Below are 19,678 nucleotides of genomic sequence, written 5' to 3' on the forward strand. Positions count from 1 at the left end.
GATTATAGTTATAATTAAGATGAAAATTTTATTGTTAATATTTATTTATGAATTCTTTCCTTGATCTGATATGTAATTAATTTATGAAAAATTTAAAAATAAATACATAAAATCATGTTTACATAGATTGCTCTTCTACACTGAAAAGAACGTTACTATAAATATTTTCAAGTCATAATTTTATCAACTTAACAAACAGAATAGTAAATATAAATAAATGGTTTCTGAAAATCGTAATAGTCATATTTCCGGAGCTCTGTAAATGCAGTTGGCCCTTAAATCATGTAAGGATAACGATGCCAATGTTCTGCGCAGTTCAAAATTAATATGTAATTTTATACAACTTAAAATTTAATTTTTAGTCACTGACTGTTATCCTATCGATAGTATAATGTGCAAATTAACACAGTTTGTATACTATAATATAAATGTCAAAAAGAAAAATATAGAAATTTGTGCAACTATGTTCACCGCAGAACTAGCTGTGAAACTAATAATTATTCATAATACATTTTTCTTCATTTGATAATAAGAAATAATAAAAAGTACTATCAGTATACATTTTAAATATTCAAAAAACAAATTTGAAGTTATTTTTAATCTTGTAAGTTACATAATTTGTGTGCAGAATTTTTAATTTTAAAATCATGTAGCTCAAAAAGATTTTCAAGTGTATTTATTGAAAAGATCTACCATAGAAAATAGACTAGAGTAATTCTAAGCATATGCAAGAAACATATTATCTCAAACTATGAACTGACACAACCACTGATTTTCAAGGACTAAATATACACGCTTATTTAATATTTAAACTAAAGAACTCAGCAATCTCCCTTGAAAATTTAGAATTAAGTATAAATTATTTTAATATAAAAGTATGTTTTAATATAAAAGGATGAATATGCTTCAGTATTACTGATGCTTCTAATATTACAGCTGTTGGTACCTTAATTTCTACAATGGAAGGTATTAAAAAAATTAACATTCCGATATTTATGTGTATTCATTAAAAATCAATTACAACAACTAAAATATTAAAACAAAATTTTAACGGCATAAAATGTTCTATGACGCTAATTAATATTAATGAGAGAGAATTGGCTTTGTATTTATGTTCTTGCAGATAAACAGATGTTTACCGAATTCGGCTATTTCAGTAATTTAGAACAACTATTCATGAACTATGAATATACTATTATTACACTTACATTTAAAAGTTTGGAAAACGTTATTCAAGGTCTTGGGAATAGTTTTCAATTAACTGATATACACTTAATATTCTTAATAAAAACATTATTAGTACTGGTAAGCATCACGCATAAGGACAATTTATAAATCTTATCTCGTTTTCTGCAGAAATGTCTCATATTTAATTGATTTCTTCATTTCGGCCGAATATTGTTCACATGTTTTTCCTTGAATAGCAAAAGACCCTACTTGTTGACATCAAGAAAAGAGAAATCATTTCCAAGCATATTTTTTAATTTCTCGCAATAGCTATAAATTTCTAAATTCAAAAAATCAATTAATTTCAGCGGAATATCTGCTATCGACTCCATTGTAAACATAGCACATGTGGATGTTGTTATTCTTAAACACGTGACCACATTTTTCCTCTTCTTCTCTTGCGGAATGTATCTCATTGCAAAAATTTTTATTGCACGCTTTCTTTTACCTATTTTATTAGCATATGAGAATTCATTCTTTCAATGTGTTACTTCAGATTGTACTGGTTAAAGTGGAAGTTAAATTAGTTAGAATTTTTAGGGAAATAGAATATGCATATAACAATGCTTATGATTATGTAATCATGTATCGTTACTTAGATAAAAATTAAAGATCAGCAGAATATTATTATAATCGTCCTAGGTGTTGTTTTAGGATTGTAATAAAGTTTAATGAGAAAGCGTTAAATCTATGCATGCGAGCATTTTTGTTCATTTATACGTAGCTTTAAATTTCTTGTTGAATTTTAGCTCATTCTTGCGAGTAAAAATTTAATTAATCATAAGTAATAGCAGACTTTGTAAACAAAAATACTCTTTTCTATCTCTAGTGAATATATTTTTTACCTCCAAGTGAATATATTTTTTACCTCTAAGTGAATATACTTTCTACCTCTAAGTGAATGAAAATAAAGTTTATGGGATACCACATTAAAACGATTCACGAAATTTTCTCAGAATTTAAGTTATAGTTTAAAAATATAAAAATCTATTGAAATAGGAATTATTTTAAATTGCTATTTTTTATTGACTTTTATCTGATTTTATGATTATTTTAAACTTGCTATTTTATGATCGAAACATTTCTGTAAAACATCTCGTTTTTGGAAAAACAAAATTCAAAATTTTTTAGTGTCAGATTTTATGAACTTTTATTATGATCCGCATCAATCTCATGAAGAAGATAAATTGAAGAAAGCAATATAATATTTGCCTTCATATTTCTTACAAGAAAATTATCAAAGCAGCACTAAATCGTCTATATGATCATACTCCATTAGTATTATCAAAATCTCATATGTTATGAAATTACTAGTATCATAATCCATTATGTAAGCAATCTATAATTATTTCTGTTAAACTAAAGGAAATTTTTACCAGAGTTATATTTCTGAAATAAAAGAAAAACACTACTTACAAACTTTAATACGTTTAATACGATTTTACACAAGTACAAAATGTTAGTCATTACAAAATCAAATATATGTAAAATACATAAAATTACAAAATATTTTATAAATGTATTATTCAACAAGGTACATAGAAATATACACTGTTAACGATTTGGAAGCCACGGAGCTCTACTAAGACTAGAACCTTCTTCAGTCTGAATATTTGACCCAATGTTAAGCTTTTCTTGCGACACTAGGAACCCAGGATTCGTTTGTACAAGAGTATTCCCAAACAAACGACTTCCATATTCCGGTACATCATTGTTAACTGGAATATTTGAATTCTTGTTAAAATCTGTTACATCTGTTTGAATCTTTGTTAAAGGAGTTTCTTTTTCCTGTCTACCACTTTCTGTAAAATAAAGGCCTTGTTGGTCATTATGTAAACCTGGTAGGCCTTGTTGGTCATTAGCTAAACCTGATAGGCCTTGTTGGTCATTAAATAAATCTGGTAAACCTTCATAGTCTTGAATCAAAATGTATGAATCTTGGGCCATGTTATCTGCAACATTTGCGTGATTTTCTTCTGTACGGGGTATACGTTGCAAATCTTCAAATGGGATGATATCCAAAATTTCTATGACTGGATCCAAATCATATTCCTCATCATTTTTTAAAAACTTTTCGGATCCTGAAGTTAGATTACCTAAGTGTTTTGATTTTATTATGCCATCTGAAACAGCCTGCTCTACGTAGCCAGGTATATTGCTGATAAAATTGTTCCTTAAGCTTTTGTATTCCTCAGGTATTTGGCTTCCTTTTGATATTCCAAATTGCTCAGGTTCATAAATGAAAGGTAATGACTCTGTCTCTTCTTCTGCTTTTGAAACTGCATATATTGGTGTGTCAGGTGCTATTTCGAATATTGGCGAAGAAGAAAGATATCCATTTTGGCCATCTATATTTTGGTCAACATAGGACAGTTCCTTTGAATAAACCAATTCAGACGCATCATGAACATCTAACTTCTTATAAAAGTCTATATCAGTGGGAGAATACTGAATTTCTTTCGAAATTTTTGTATTTCCAATAATTTTATTTCCTTGGTGCAGAAAATCACTCTTTCTAAGCAAATTAGAAAGTGTTGAAAATGATTCAGGTTCGTTTCTAGAATCTTGATTTGGCAGTGAATCCCCAAACAAATCTACAAATATTACTTGTTTAGGATTCGAAGATCTTTCCCACTGAACGGCTTCTGGTCTGATGTAAGGAACGTTTTCGTAAGATGGAAAGTACCCAGGAGGAACTCGGTGATCAAATCTATCCGTTTCGTGTGCAGGCAAATTTACTTGTCTAACATTTGGAGATGACAGAATTTGTGTGGCAGTTTTAACATGATTCGTTGCAGTTGGCTCACTGAAAAGGTATTGAGCCTGTGAATAAAATCCGTTTTCAGTTTTAGTAATCTGAGGAGATGTATTTCTAGATTTCTCTCGTTTATTTTGAGAGGCTGGGTTGTCTGGAGATAAATAGGGCACATGTTGAGGAATGACACTTGATTCATCTGTTCGTCTTTCAATCTGAGAAAAACCTACAGCTTCACTATTATTGTTTCTTGTATTATTGCCTTCATGTTTTTGGTGGGGTGTGTATATGTTTCCCATAATAGGTATTTCTTTTAATTGCAGAGTTTTGTTAGTGTCAGTGTACTTACTCAGATTTAGCGAAATCTGTTCGACTGTCGTTACAGTATCTTCGGTAGTATATGCATTTGTTGTTGTTTCTGAAGAGATCGAATTATTTAAGAAGACACCTCTGTTAGAAACATTTTCAATAAATTCATCTTTGTGATGATTTGTTGATGTCTCCACTGTGTTGTTATGAGGCGTTTTTGTTTCAGAGATGTTAATAAAAGATTCAGTTACACTCTTTTCCAGATTTGGATTCATCATAGTGGACAAAAGAGTATCAGCTGTTGATTCAATAGAAATCTCTGTCGTTGTTGAGAAAATATTCGTTCTGTCTTCCAGATTTTGAACTCTGGTTTGGGCATGGGTTTCATTGCCAGTTTTATCAAATGTAGTTTCATTCGGGACAGTATTTTGCGTAGTTGTGGTAATGAATACTGTGTCTTGATGTGTACTACTTTCATTAACTCCCATCAATGTTGTCAGAGATTCAGTTACAGTAACAGTAGGAGCGGTAGTTGTGGTTAGCTCATGTTCTTCATTCTCATTTGCTTTTTCAACATATGTGTTAGGCAACTGGAACTGCTTGCTTGGATTAGACATAGAGAATGGAATTAATAACATACTTAGAGGCACAAAAACAGTTCTCATCTCAGTTTCTGGCATAGTTAGAAATAAAGGATTAATTTCTGTTCTTGAATCTAGTGATGAGTTATTTATCACCTCAGCAGCATTTTCATTACTTTGCAAGTTTTCATCTTGACCGAAAGATACTGTGGTTGCTTTCTTTTCTTTATTTAACGGAGAATAAGTAGTATTTAATAAAACATCAGAATAGATTTCCAGTAAAGCAGGTTTTAGTGCCTCAGAATCAGTGACATTAATTATTTCTGATATTGCTTCTTCGGTTAAATTATTTATTTCTTCCTTCTGGAAGATTTTCTCAATAAAATTTTCAGTAGTGGATATATACTGTTCTGTAACTGTTTCGGAATTTAAAGAGTTCATATTCGACTGAATTGTACCCACCTCGTTATTCTGTGGTGTGTCAGTTTTAAAAATACGTGGCACGTTTGTAGTTGTGAAAGACCAAGGTGGCAAAGTGTCAGTTTTATGTCCTTTGAATGCTTTTGCTTGATCAATTAATAAGGCAAAACCTGTTTCGTTCAAAATTTTAAAAAGTCCATTTCCAGTGGAATAAAATTTAGATCTTTTCAAAGAGTCTTTATCGATGTTTTTTCCTAAATTCATAACGTAATGATAATATTGACCGTTTTCCGAAGAAGTGTCAAATATTGTTGACATTGGGGACTTTAATAAGGAATGAGAATTAAACTCAGTATAGTTTAAAGGAAATGTATTTTCTTCTTTCTTCATTTCTGGTTTTAAAATTAATTTTGGATCACTGACATCTTGTTCCGATGTACCGAATTCTGCTTCATTAAAATTTGGAATCAATACCGTTGGCCTTATTCTTTCTATGTAAGGTTTGGGCTTTACAAGGGATCCCTGATTTTCATGAATGGGTTCCATTTGTTCTGAAAGGTTCGTTTGCAATAAATCAAGAAGTTCCTGAACATTCATTGTAGATGATGAATTGAAGATTGATTTTACATCAGAATCAAGTACTGTTGCCGTACGTTGAGGCTGAGTGCCATTATTTGCAATATCCTTTTGTTTCTGGCTTTTTTCTGAAGCAGTAGTTTCTTTGGCGTTTAAGATACCTGGTTCCTGATTTAAACTATTTCCAAATTCACCCTTGAAAGAAAGCGCAGAAAGAAGAGACTTCAGTTCTCGATGGAACTGATCAGGTATGAATTTCACCGCTTTTTGCTGCAGCTCAGGTGCAATAATATTCAGTGAAGGTGTCTTAACAGATCCTTGTGATTGAACAGAGCCAAGTACAAGACGGTTTGGTATATTCTTTGAATGTTCAATGTTTTTATCATTACCTATGACGGAATTTGTTTCTACTTTTCCGACAACTGGCGTTTGTTGAATATTCTGGGAAGACGACTGTTTTGGCGTGTTGAATTTTTCTGTCCATTCGTAAGATGTAGGATTATAAAGTATTGGCCCATTTGGTGATTTCTGGAAAGGGTATACAGCATTAGAATGTATATTAGCGCGTACACCTCGAGCATCTACAGCATAATGAATCCTTTGCACTTCGCCATCTGATCCTTTGAATGCAAATATCTCATGATATGGCTCTTTTATGTAATCTGGAGCTCTGTTATTTGAATTACTTCCATCAAATAAATCGTAGCGGAAAGTGTATACGTTTTCATCCTGAAAAGAAAATATATATGCATACATATACATATATATATATATATGCATTTATACATGAACTGAAAGCGTTTGCATGAAATTTTATTATCTGTAGAAAAAAATTAGTGCAGCGAAAATAAGTACTTTTGAAGAAATAAAAGTCTTGAAGTTTCCCAAAGCAATTTTCCTAAACTAAATATGTGACTGCACTTTCCTGTGCTGATCGTAAATTTAAAAATACGATTTGAGGTTAAATCATGAAATATTTCGCAATAATTGTTATCAATGAATAGTAATGATTGAATTTGAGCTGATATTTATGGTAGGAAATATTTTAATCTATAAACATATTACAGTTTTAAAAAATTTAGAGTTTGCTTATATCTTTCATGTTTTTTTTTTCTTTCCTGAAAATAATACGACTTTCAATTCTAGAAAATTGTCATGTACCAGTTGCTATTCTTGAACAGTTTATTAAATTTTTGAAAGATTTTTTTTTAATTTCCTTTAGTTCATACTTTTGAATATGCATCTCAAATGCTACCTCATTTTCCTGGTTGGGTTTTGTAAAATTACATTTGCGTTTGATGGCAGATTGATAAATCGTTTTGGACTTTCAAACAATAGATTAAGTTGCTTTATATTTCAGCTAAACAAAATCTGGTCTTACTAAGTATCTGATGGAAAATGAACAATATGTTTTAAATTTTATTGTTTTATGATTACGTTTCATTTATATCTTTTTCTACTAAATAAATATTCATTTGTCTACGGAAAATCTATTTTACTTAAAATGGGCTACAACACATAATTAAAGTATTGTATTTATTTCTAATAAAGGAACAAAATGTATCTATTTTTAACTTGCACAAACATTAATATTTAATAGAATAGTTTCAATAATATTACAAAAAATAAAAAAAAAGAATCTCATTTAAGAAATAAATCTTACTATATAGGGTCATTATTATTTTAACAGACCACTTAAGTGCAGTTTAAGCCTTTATTGTAACTTACCCTTTCCGTTTCTGCATCAGAAATGCAAATCAGTAAAGAGTATTTAAGAAGAGGTTTTCGGACTGTAAGACAGAGTGTGTTTTTGCCTCTCGAGGCTTTATTTCTTGGTTTCGGCAGTTCTGATTAGATCATAATTCTTCGGCTTTGCGTTATTGTTGCCAATATTTGATTGTTACGCCGGTGGGATGAGCCACTTTAGAACTTAAAATCAGTTTCGTAGTCTTTGATTGTTAGGCTTAGTTTTAAATTTGAATTTCAGTGTTTCTTTAAATTACATCACCACAAGTGGTGGTTGACACTGTCAAGCATAAGAAGTGTGCTTGTGTTTAAGTTCTGTTTTGATATGGATAAGTGGGGTGGACACCCATTGTTTAACCATTGGCAATGTGGGTGTTTTCCAGCCACACTATAGATATATTATAGATATAGTTCTGTTTTGATAAAAAGGTTGTATGAAACCTTTTCAAGACTGCTGTTGCTTTAGACCGAGCGATAATGCGCTCCAAGTCCGTTAAGGTTTGAGTTGGCCCACCAGCGGCCGAGCGATAACATCCCTTAACACTTGTTGTTTGGTCCGAGGTTCAAATCCAGCAAAATGGTGGGCGGCATGGGCGTTTTCATGGTTTCCCCATGTGTGAGGTGTATAAGAGCCAGTTCCTTAGAAAGTCCTCCACGAAGGCACCCCATCCCCTTAGTCCGATAGCCCTCGAGTGCTTTGTCGTAATCAAATAAAGTGAACCAAACTGTTAGGGTTTGACCTAGTTTATGATACCAATGCTAAACTCTCTGAGTTTCATGTATAAGCTTTTGCTTCAATAGACTGTGTTTACATATATGCATATATAGTCTATACCTATTCTGTATATAAGTTTGTTTTACTTGTATAAGATTTGTTATATCTTCTAAATTTTATCAAATTAAAATATTTGAATAGCAATTTGACCCTAATAATCGTTGAATTTATCTAATATACTATTTACTTTTTGCAATCATGACGTTAAATTCGAATTTTAATATTACTTCTTATCTTCCTCTTTCCACTACTTCTTGAAAACTTCATTGCAGTTCTTGAGTTTGTATAATTCTTGTTGAAAACAAGATCGGTTGATAGTAAGCAACTGCATATTTTTCTAGCAAAATTTATATTTTTGTTTCATGACATTTATTTCCAAAATTTCACTCAGGAATGAAATATAGAATAATTTTTTGAGAATTTTTAAAATACTACATGAACTGAGTTTACATTTTTTTGATAGCTTCGTAAATATTGAAATGGAGATTATTACTTGTACGTAATTCTGTTATAAAAATAACAATGAGAAAGAACTATTTTCGGGTAATATTAAATTAAAAATTAAAAACTTTTGAGTTCACACATAACTAATTTTTAGTTACTGCTATTTTAGTTAAAACTGTAAATAAAATACTTTAAAATGCAAGATAAGAGAGAATTTCGTTCGCGAAATTCGCTTTGTTCCTGAATGTTGATGGATAGATTTCAGTCATAAACATTTTCAAAATTATCATTCACGCTTTTGTTGGAGATAATGAAAATGTATTTTTAAAATTTTTGTAATATAAAAACGTTATATTATATCAACATTTAAATTTATGGCACATAGTCTGCATGGCAACTGTTTTCGTTTCAATGGGGTAACGAAGAGCATCAGATACAGTTCGAAATATTCAGCAAACGTTTGTATACTCTTTCATAAAGCCTTGATTATTTGAACAAAATTATTTACGAACTTGTCTTCATCCTTTTCATTTTGGATAATCAAACGTTCACTAGATTCATATCACATTATTAAAATAAAATTTGTCAACATTTAACTAGCTTTGTAGTAATCAAACATTCAAAAATATGATATCTATATAAAATTAAATCAAAATAATGGACGAGAAGTATAGCGTCAAATATAAAATCAAAAAACTGCCTTACGTTTCTGTTACTTAACTTGAGACTGCTCTCCGCCACATTGTCTTTCTGTGCCGCAATAAGGAAAAACCACGAGAACCATAACTGGGAAGGAAACAAGAATTTATTAGTGTAACTATTCTATGAAACATTACCAAGCACAGCATAAGTTAAAATTTAACAGTTTACACGTGTTTCCTGAAATGATTTTACATAAGACATAGAAAGGAGTTATTCTAAAATTCTGATCCATATCCCAAATTGATATATTTAGTAAATTATTATGGCTCTTTGATGTATGTAATAAAATTCAGATATAATTTACTCTTTTGTTTTCGGTGTAAGTACCTTAAAGCAATTTGTGAATCGGTAAATTACTCACCGCGTGCAATCTGCCAATTTTATCAATATTTTAAAATAGATTGTCAAATTATATTGTAAGTCGGCAATAAACACATCAAAAGAAAAAAAAGAATAAAAAAAATCTGAAATGTTTCAGATTTTAAATTACGTCCAAAGGGGCGTTTTTTAACATTTTGTGTGTTACCTTTCTTTATTAAATATCATGTTCCTCGCACTTAAACCATAAGATCCAGTGCAACAGCAATATCGCAAAATAGTTTTAAAACGAGCATATCTTTAGAATTTCCGATACAGAGACTCACGCGCTGGAGATAAAAATGTTTTTTCTGCACAACGTTGCCATTGCTCGCTTTGAAATCCTTGAGTTTGTTAATCAAAAATTCGTCAAAGTTTTAAAAAATAGGAAATGGATCATAAAACAAATTTCAAATTTCAAATTTGGTCTTCCACATGCTCATATTCGTTGGAGGATTACGTTATTCAAAATTCGATGACTCTATGTACCGTTATTTTATGACAATGTGAGAAATATACATACATTTACGCAGATTTTCATTATTTAATTTCTTCAAATATAATGCAGGACTCTAACATTTTATGGCAACAGTTTGAAAAGTGAACCGACATTTATGAGTCCGACGCAAAATGCCAAAACGAAACTAATAGTCCTTCGGGATTCAAATCCCTTTGGACTAAAAAGTATTTTAGCAATTTAAAATAAAAATTTTAGTTCATAAGGATGATATGGTACATTCAATAAGGATTATATGATATATTAAAAAATAAAACACATATTTTTCGCAAAATTCTTCTGTAATATTTCTTTTTTACTTCCTTCAACGTATACAAAGATCTGCTTTCATTAAAAAAAATCAGAAAATGGAGCAAACTCTGCACTACTCCTTGGCTATACACTAAACGTTTCTCATTATTGTACACAAACCATACAGTTTTATTAGCAATTAAATCCATTCCCATGCAATACTGTAATACAATTTTTTTTCCTTTTTGCTTCAAATACGCAGTTTTAAAAATAATAAATAGCATCCGTAAACAGACAGCACGAGACGGAGAGAGAAATATCTCGCAGTCCTTTTGTTAAGGACCACAAGAAAAAGGCATTTGTTGATTATTAAATCTGCGGTATTGTAATGTGCGTGGTTATCTGAAAAATTGTTATGCGCGCAGTTACAACAGTCTGGTGCATTCTGAAAATTTGGTGATGCCTACTAAGGTTTTGTTTTAATCGAACAGCGGACCCCTTTCTTCAGCATTACTCCTAAAGCCGGAACTGGTAACCATTTTATTGTGGAGACACCTAATAGGCGGCCGCCGTTACTTCCTGTGACGGGAGAGACAATTTACATCCATGCTTTCTCCGGGATTCGAACCCGGGCCCTTCGGTATCGCAGCCGGCTCCCCTAACCACTAGACCGTCTGGGCGGCATGCCTACTATAGTGGTAGCGATAATACCTAAGTATCCAGTTCATTACATGCAATTCTAAATGTTGAAGTGGAAATACATTTAAACGTTAACTCGAACTAAAAACTTGGGAAACGTTGGTACAGGCCAAAAACTAGGCATCTCTTGTCAGATAATTATTCCAGTCATGAACGCAAACGAAATGTTTTTAAAGACACATGAAAGTGCTTCTGAAACAAACGCATAAATTTTCAGAATGGGAAAAGCCATTGATCCCTTACAGACTACAACATGGATAACGTAAGTTCAGTTTTCAATATGCAGTGGTGAGAGAAAAAGAAATTCTTTAAGATACGCTGCTTTTCTTCCTATCACAATAATATCAAAATTGCAAATGTTCTTGAATAGGCACGACTAGAGTGGCAACTAAATTGTGGCCGCAAATATCAATTGAAATAAACAAGAATATTTAATCCACTTTCAACTGCGGAGTTTGCTGTTCATTACGGATTCAACTTCCTACTACGCAATCAATATTGCAAAATCTTTTTCATTGCATTTATACATTCAACAAAAAGTAAGGAAGAAAATTTAAAGGCACAAATGGACTAAATATTTTTTGCGGATTTTTTAGGGAAAGTTAATTTCTCTTGATAAATAAATCAACCCTCTGTCGCCCAGACGGTGCAGTGGTTAGGGGAGCTACTGCGGTACCAAAGCACAAGGGTTCGAATCCCGGAGAAGATATGGTGTCCGTACGAGCTGGGGACACTCTAATATGCTGCGAACCCAAGTTCTTCTCTTGTGGTTTGGTGGAGGCAAAGAGCGATTGGAGACCGCCCCCGGAGTACTCTCCCTCAAAATTGGGGTGGAAAATAGAAGTCCAACCTCTCTTTGAAGTGGGCCCTGGTAACATTCTTCCATGTAATCTGAACACGAGAACAACAACAAAAAATTAACCCTCTTCCGGGAAATCGGCAATAATTTAATTTTACTTTAAATATATGTAATGTTCTACCTTATTTTTAGGTATATACTGTTCATTTCTAAGTTATAAAATTTTAAAGCATTCCATTACAAATTTTAGGTTTCTCTTAAGTTCATTTAACATAGTCCTCTTAATACTGATATTTCCTAATTTCAGTTTGCAATAGTTTTAAGTTTCATCTCATAGGAGATAATCATTAATAGAAAATATAATTATAACCGAAATCCAGTAACTGAAATCTGAGAAATAGAAATGATAAATACTATGTTTCCTTTAAGGTGATTAATTAAAATATAAATAAATAAGAATGCTTTATACAGGTAAATATTTGCAATAACCTCAATTAACTTAACAGCAAAATTAAAACGAAATATAATTAATAAAATGCATTAAGACAGTATTGTTTAAAATAACTTCCTATTAAAAAAACCTATTAAAATAACTTAAGTTACCATACATATATTTCTTATTAAAATACTTAAGCTATCATATATACTTAGGAAATTATACGCTTTTTGTTTAATTTCTTTTAATTTAATTTGTCAACACCGAAAAGATTAAACTGAAAATTTGGCTAATTTTATACACATAATTTGTACTATTTCATTCATTATCTTTCAAACGTTAAAGTCGGGAAATGCTAATTGTTTTAAAAACATTTTATGCCTTTGTTTTTACACAGTTAACAAATGAACGTTTCAGTTTTTTTACGTGAGTAGTAGCTTAAGTATAATTAAAGTATTGCATAAAATGGAAACAAGGAATTACAAAATTAAGACAAAAAAGAATATAATTGGAAGGAAATGTCTGTTTGTTACTTTTACCAAACATTAAACCTAATTGGCAATTAGGCTGTGTGTTTGCAAACAATTGGAACCTAAAAATAAATTAATCTCTTTTAAATGGCGTCGAATCGCTGATGATGTTTTGGGGAAAAATATTTTTCTTTTCTGAGAATTTTTTTGTTTCAAATATAATTCTGTATACAGAATAAAAGACATCAAAGAGATTTATAGAACCTCGAGTGAAGACATTTTGGATCTGAATTATTAAATGTTATCGTCTGCTCATTGCTTCTTTCTGTTTGAATATATGCAGAGTTTCTGTAAAACTTCAGGAATTAAATATCAGCATACTCGTAAATTCGTACGCAATGGAAAGCTAAAGAAAACATTTTTATGTTTCCGCCTTCGATATGCTATCCTCATCAACTCTTGGCATATACAAAGTATATAAAATATAATATAATATCGTGCATTTGCTTGTCATATATATGTAATAGCTTGGTCTCTTCGTAGAATGTCATCTGTCTGAATACTGTTTACTCCTCTCGTTACGATTTCGTGGATCTCTTCAGGAATCTTTTCCTGGATCTTTCCCTTTATTAAAATAATGGTAATATTTCTTTACACCACTTGGGCCATCTGTATTGATAAACTCTGCTGATAAAACGTATTAAATTTTAAAAGAGCCCTTTTTGGTTTTTAGTAAGTTTTTTCAGCAATACATAATATCTAAACGTTACTTGAAAACATTTTATTTTAATAGCTGATATACTACGCGCATAAAAGTAATAGTTAATTATAAAGTCTTTACGTCATCGCTAATTAGTTTTTGCTCAGTTATAATTATAATTTCGAATTGCTTTCGCGAATAAATTAGGAATTTGAATTTATTACTGAAATATACCTGAAAATAGTTTTTTTAAAAAATTTTATATGATTTTCTTTTGCTTTTCTATAAAGGATTTTTTTAGAAGTACATTTCGTACAAGTTCTCTTACCATTTTGTTTCTTTACGTTATATGAGAAAAGAAAGGTATATCATTTTATTATAATTTGAAAACGAAACTCACTGATATTGTGTAACACTGAAAAAAACTTTATTAATTAAATTTTACCATTAATGCTTTTAAAATTATTTATTGATATCTCATACAACTCAAGAATGATCTTAATAAAAATAGCGCAGTAAAACCTTAGAAACGGTTCATTGATTGTTATGGCTTTTTGACATGCATGAAGCATCCTCAGTATCCCAGAACGGCTATCATAGTAGAGAAATATTCCGTATAACTCTATTTTGATTTATATAAAATATTTTAGTTATTATTTTGAAGAATTAGTGAAATAATATTGCTTTGTTGAATTAGGGGGAAAATGAAAACCAAAAAATAAGAAAGTTATTTTTAATCATATTAAGTCTAGTTAATTTTTATGATTACTTACATTAAGCTTATGATACTTTGCATTCATTTTACGTTCTTAATTTTACCACTTTTATCTTAAAGTAGTTTCCAATAGCATACCTATATGTTCCCCCTTTTTCAGTTTTTTTTTTTTTTTTTTTCAAAATAGTTTCTAACATTTGGGGTTAAAAAGTATTCTTTTTTACTTTTGATTCTTTTTTGAAATTAATAGTCATTTTATTTACAATAAATTACATTTAATTAGAGCTTTAATATATTAGAAAGAAAAAATTAAAATTAGTTTTATTAAAATTCTTAGAAAAATAACATGTTAGAAAACCTAACTCGAAATAAACAATTTTCAAATATTCATTCGTAATTTTACTCCGCAGTGGAGAGCAAACTTGACCGAGGCGGTTTAAATATGCATGCTTATTTCAAATGATTTTTCCGGCCACAATTCACTTTGCAATCTAATCGTGCCTATTCAAGAGCATTTACATTTTTGAAACTACTGCGAAAGGAAGAGAGCTGCGAGGCAACGTCTTAAAGAAAACAGAGGTAGGAGCAAAAGCGCGCAGTTACACAATATGGCAGCTTATTAAAAGAAAATTCCGGTTTAAACTCCAAATTAGCTACTTCATGAGCGTTAGGTAAGTCGTATGCTATGGATTGATCTAGAAATGACGCAGTCCAGAAATAGTCGTTACTCTTTTTAGAATGCAGAGGGGAAGTACCTGAATTAAAAATGAGGAATTAAGGGGATATAGCTAATTAAAAAAATTCCGTGTATAAAGTTTTTAATTTTTAGATACTATTGCATCGATTTCAAAAATATTGCTTCATAAATGAAATTATTTTCTCTACCATATGACGTTGGATTTGATTTATTTCCTTATGGCAAAGCAATCGAGGGCCTTTGTGGAGGACTTTCTAAGGTAAACTGGCTTGTATACATGTTGCACATTGGGAAATTCACGGAAACGCCTATGCAGCCAACCCGTTCGCCGGATTCGAACCTCGGACAGAAGGACAGAACTACCAGTGTTGAGCGACTTAACCGCTCGGCCGCTCGTGGGTGTATTGCTGAACGCCGTACTTTTCTTTCAAACAGCATATAATATTATAACAAAAATTTACTCAGCTAAAAATTTCGTATCATGGTTTAGTATCATGATTCTAGATTAATCCATATCATATGACTTACCTTACATGAATAAAATTACCGTCCTTGTAATTTTATTCATGAAGTATAAAATACAGAAAATCATAATCTAGCTACCCGACCGGTATCGTGTTTAGTGACGCTGAATGCCGTACCGAATGGCAGGGGTTCAAATCCCGGAAAAGGCATGGATGTTTGTAAATGTGTAGTGTCTGTGCGGCATGGGTAGTCTAAATATGCTGCGAGCCGAAGTTCTCTTAAGAGACTGATGGTAGGGAGAGAGGAGTGGTAGACCCTTGGATGCTCATTATCAAAACTTGGGGGGGATGAGCTAAGTCGTATTGTCACCTGTATGGTGCTCAAGGCTTTTGCCAACGGCATTCCCAGTCTTGCACTCCTTACCACGATCAGTTTTTTGATGTTAAGACAAGTGAGATAAGTCACAACATCAAAAAATTATAATCTTAAATTATTTAATATGATAGCTTCAGTTTTACAAGTGATAAAAATACAATAACCTACAAATATTCATATCAGTAAACAAGTAATTAATACAAGATTTAAGAAATAATTAATAAATTCGTGTAGCTCCAAATAATAACTTTCTCCTTATTAATTTCGAGAGAAAGAGTTTTCTTTATAGCGAGACAGGATTGAACGCAAATTTTATTTTAATTTCCGCTTAAAAAATTGTCTCGCTTAATATATTTATGGGAATACCGTTCTGAGAAAGTTAATTAAATTGAGTAAACAAATTTATTTTTACTAAATTTTTAATTAGGAGGTAAGCATATTTATTATTACTAAACATTTAATTAGTAATAAGTATATTTATTATTACTAAATATTTAATGTGAGAATATTTTGACTGACAAAAGTATTTTTTTGTTTGAGAAATAAGTCTATTAATTGTAGTAAAACGTTTCCAATTAAATTTCAGGGAGTCATTCATTAAATTTCTTAATTACCTTTAAGTATAAAAAAGATATTTTTGTATAAGGATATCGTAGTCATTAAATACGTAAGTCACATGAGAGTATGAGAAAATGTAGTTAAAAAATGCCCAGGTCTCTCAATATTCTTTCATGGACTAGCATATCAAAATTAATTTGTTGCGTAATATTTGAATGAAATTTATTACTCATTAGATTGCATACTTCTCATAATTCGCCTAAGCAGTGGTTTGAAAAATTGGCATCTAATTCGAGGAAGTTATACCTTTTCCGATGAATACAGTTTTAGATTTTTCGATACTGACAATAATATTTATACTTGTTCACTTTCTTAAATGCGTTTAATTTAATATATTTTATATGCATTTGCGAAAAAACATATTGAAATTACTATGTAGGATGTTGTAATGCACTACCTCTTAATCAAAAACATTTTGCATTATTAACGCTTAAGTCTTTATCAGCAATTTGGTCAAGGATATGTTGTTAATGTATAATAATTATCATTAAATTTCATGCAAAGTTTATAATATTCTGATATATAAATGAATTAACTAAATTAAAAATCAGTCATTATAATTTATCATTAATATAAATCTAAAAATATGCTAAATAGCAAACAAAACGAAAGAAGGAACCATATTACTTCTATTTAGAGTTCAAACTGAAACTCGTCAGAAACATTTTGCTCCCAAAGGGCGTTAGCCCAGAAGGGCATTTAATTTCGTTTTGGCATTTTGCGTCGAATCATTATAAATGGGATATCACTTTTCAAATTGTTGTCACCAAATACGAGTATTAGAGCCCTGTATTATCTTTCTTTAAAGAAATTAAATAATGAAGAATCTGCATAAATATACGTACGTTTCTCGCATCGTTATAATAAAAAAAAAAACGGTAACTAGGCCATCCAATTTTGAATAACGTAATCCACCACCCGAAAAACGCAGGTGAAGATTAAAAAATAGTAACTTAAAGGTGTTTTATATATTATAGTATGCTAAGAAAGACAAAATTTACAGTCAATTTTCAGTTGAAAATGACGGAAATTTTCGAAAAAAGCTTGAAAAATGCAAAACATTTTCAGCTCAAGTTATGCACAAACTTCGTGATATCCGATTTTTATACATCTGAAAAATCGCTATAACAGCATAAAATAAAAGTAAATCTATAGGAACTGGACAGGACCGAAAGGTTCCTTCGTTATATTCGAGGATTCGTTAAAAGACAGGTGAATTGTAGGGATGTTTGATTATATAATAAATGAAACAATAAACTATCAACACAACATACCAGCAGGCTTAATCAATACTGCAGGGATGCAAATATCCCTTGTCAAATATTTTTCTCTAATTTGGATTCTCTCTCGTTATTTAAACTTAAATTACATTTCTGGCGGAGTAGACGGAAACATAGAAGTGCAGGAAAGATTCTAGACGTTGTATTAATTAAAAAAAACTTATATAATTTACACTGGTTTGCTTATATAATAAATACTCACACTAGCAACCACCGCATTATATGCTGAGGTTATGTACTGTCAAGTACAGGCAATTTTTTTTGCTACAGTTTAGTGCTACAACTTTTAGCACCAAGTTTAATTTTCTAGGAGACGTGAAAACAGACGTAAGATTTTATAGCAAATACGAAGAGATAACTATGATTTTTTAAACGACGAATTCCAATTTATTGCATGCACTCGCATGTAATTCGTTCTGCCTTAAACAGCTTGTAAAAGTGTTAAATAAACATCCTGTTTCTTCAGTAGCATAATCACCATAAGTTTTCAATGTTTAGTGTTAAACGTGATTACTTACCAATAGTCTAAACGTCTTAAAACTGGTGCCGAGATAATCCATTACTGCCGGTAGCAGCGAAGCGAATGTTGCCACCATAATTCTGAAAGTAGTTTATATACGAGGTGACAGATATTGCTTTTTCTCTTTCATTCATCACCAAGATCCCGATGTCCTTCTTGTGGTTATTTGAGCTATTCGGGCCGTCAGAGACGCGCAGGTCCGATCTTTACAATTTTATTCAGATTTATGGAAATGAAGGGCGTGCGTGAGACCATCTTCCACTACAGATCGCATAACTTGACGCCAGACGCGCCGCGCCGACTTAATGGCTTAGTTGTTTTCTAAATTTTTAACCGAAATTCTCGCTTCGGTGCTTTCTACTACGCTGTAACTTCGTTTGTGTTAATCAAATACTAAGTTATGAAGTATCTGGCAAAGGCATAGTTAAGATTCGATGCTTTTCTGCGAGATGTATTACTTCGCTTTTTTTATTGTTTTACGATAAAATAAATTAAGTTGTTAAAAATTTGAATTATGAAAGGTTTAAAATTACAGGTTTCAAAAACCTGTAGAGACATCGGATTATTTCGAAAGCAGGAAAGATGAAAAATGAACAATGCCCTCGCCGGGAATCGAACCACGAACCTCTGAAATAAGAGCCCGGCGTCCAGACCACGACGCCACGAAGGCATGCTAAGAAAGCGGGAGAAATACCTTATAAACTAGTCAAGGAATATAGTCAAAATGTCTATGATTATTTTTGAATGAATCAGTAATGTATAATTCCATGTTCGCCTGATGTAGGTTTTGAGGTATACAGTATGTCTGCAATATCTCTGGACAACCTTACCCTACTATTGTAGGGCTGTAAACTTTTGTAGTTGCTATTACACGTACATCAAAGCTTTTTCCTAACAGTTTGTTTTAATTTATACATCATGCGATGATTTGGAGATCCGAAAATCTTCAAGACACAAAAGAGCTGAGGTGGGACAGTCCGAGAGAGAATACCTGCTATAGGATGCTGTATAACAAAATTTTTAGGACCTTTGTCCTTCCATGAATAAACAATGACAGCCATTTATGATTTCCATGAATAAACAATGACAATATTTAGCTGCATTGATTAATTATCTTTTCTCACAGTTGGAGGACCATCATTTTGAGTCTTGCACTTATTTCTTTTTAGAAGGATAGCACGCCACACTGAGCTTAGTGGGTTCGCAGTTTTCTCAACAGAATCTTCCCAGACAGATGTATTGGCAGAGATGGACCCATTCCACG

General features: G+C 31.3%; 1 protein-coding gene across 1 annotated transcript; it reads right to left on the bottom strand.

Moving 5' to 3' along the window:
• Window positions 1–2,639: 2,639 nt before the first annotated feature.
• Window positions 2,640–18,612, bottom strand: LOC118192142 (uncharacterized). The gene is made up of 3 exons (XM_035363043.2): window positions 18,413–18,612; window positions 9,539–9,619; window positions 2,640–6,597 (listed from the first exon to the last, which is right to left on the bottom strand). The coding sequence occupies exons 1-3, from the start codon at window positions 18,488–18,490 to the stop codon at window positions 2,782–2,784; spliced, it is 3,975 nt and encodes a 1,324-aa protein (XP_035218934.1). The 5' UTR covers window positions 18,491–18,612; the 3' UTR covers window positions 2,640–2,781.
• Between the last annotated feature and the right edge of the window lie 1,066 nt (window positions 18,613–19,678).

The sequence above is a fragment of the Stegodyphus dumicola genome, chromosome 7 (genome assembly GCF_044657685.1).
Source record: "Stegodyphus dumicola isolate Sdum_Otavi_A_Nest chromosome 7, ASM4465768v1".
Classification (NCBI taxonomy): Eukaryota; Metazoa; Arthropoda; class Arachnida; order Araneae; family Eresidae; genus Stegodyphus; species Stegodyphus dumicola.

Coding starts and splice junctions, on each gene's coding strand:
- LOC118192142 (XM_035363043.2), bottom strand. CDS start 18,490: ATGGTGGCAACATTCGCTTCGCTGCTACCGGCAGTAATGGATTATCTC. Junction 9,620..18,412: donor TTAAGACGTTTAGACTATTG/GTAAGTAATCAC, acceptor TTTCCTTCCCAG/TTATGGTTCTCGTGGTTTTT. Junction 6,598..9,538: donor TCAAGTTAAGTAACAGAAAC/GTAAGGCAGTTT, acceptor TTTTCTTTTCAG/GATGAAAACGTATACACTTT.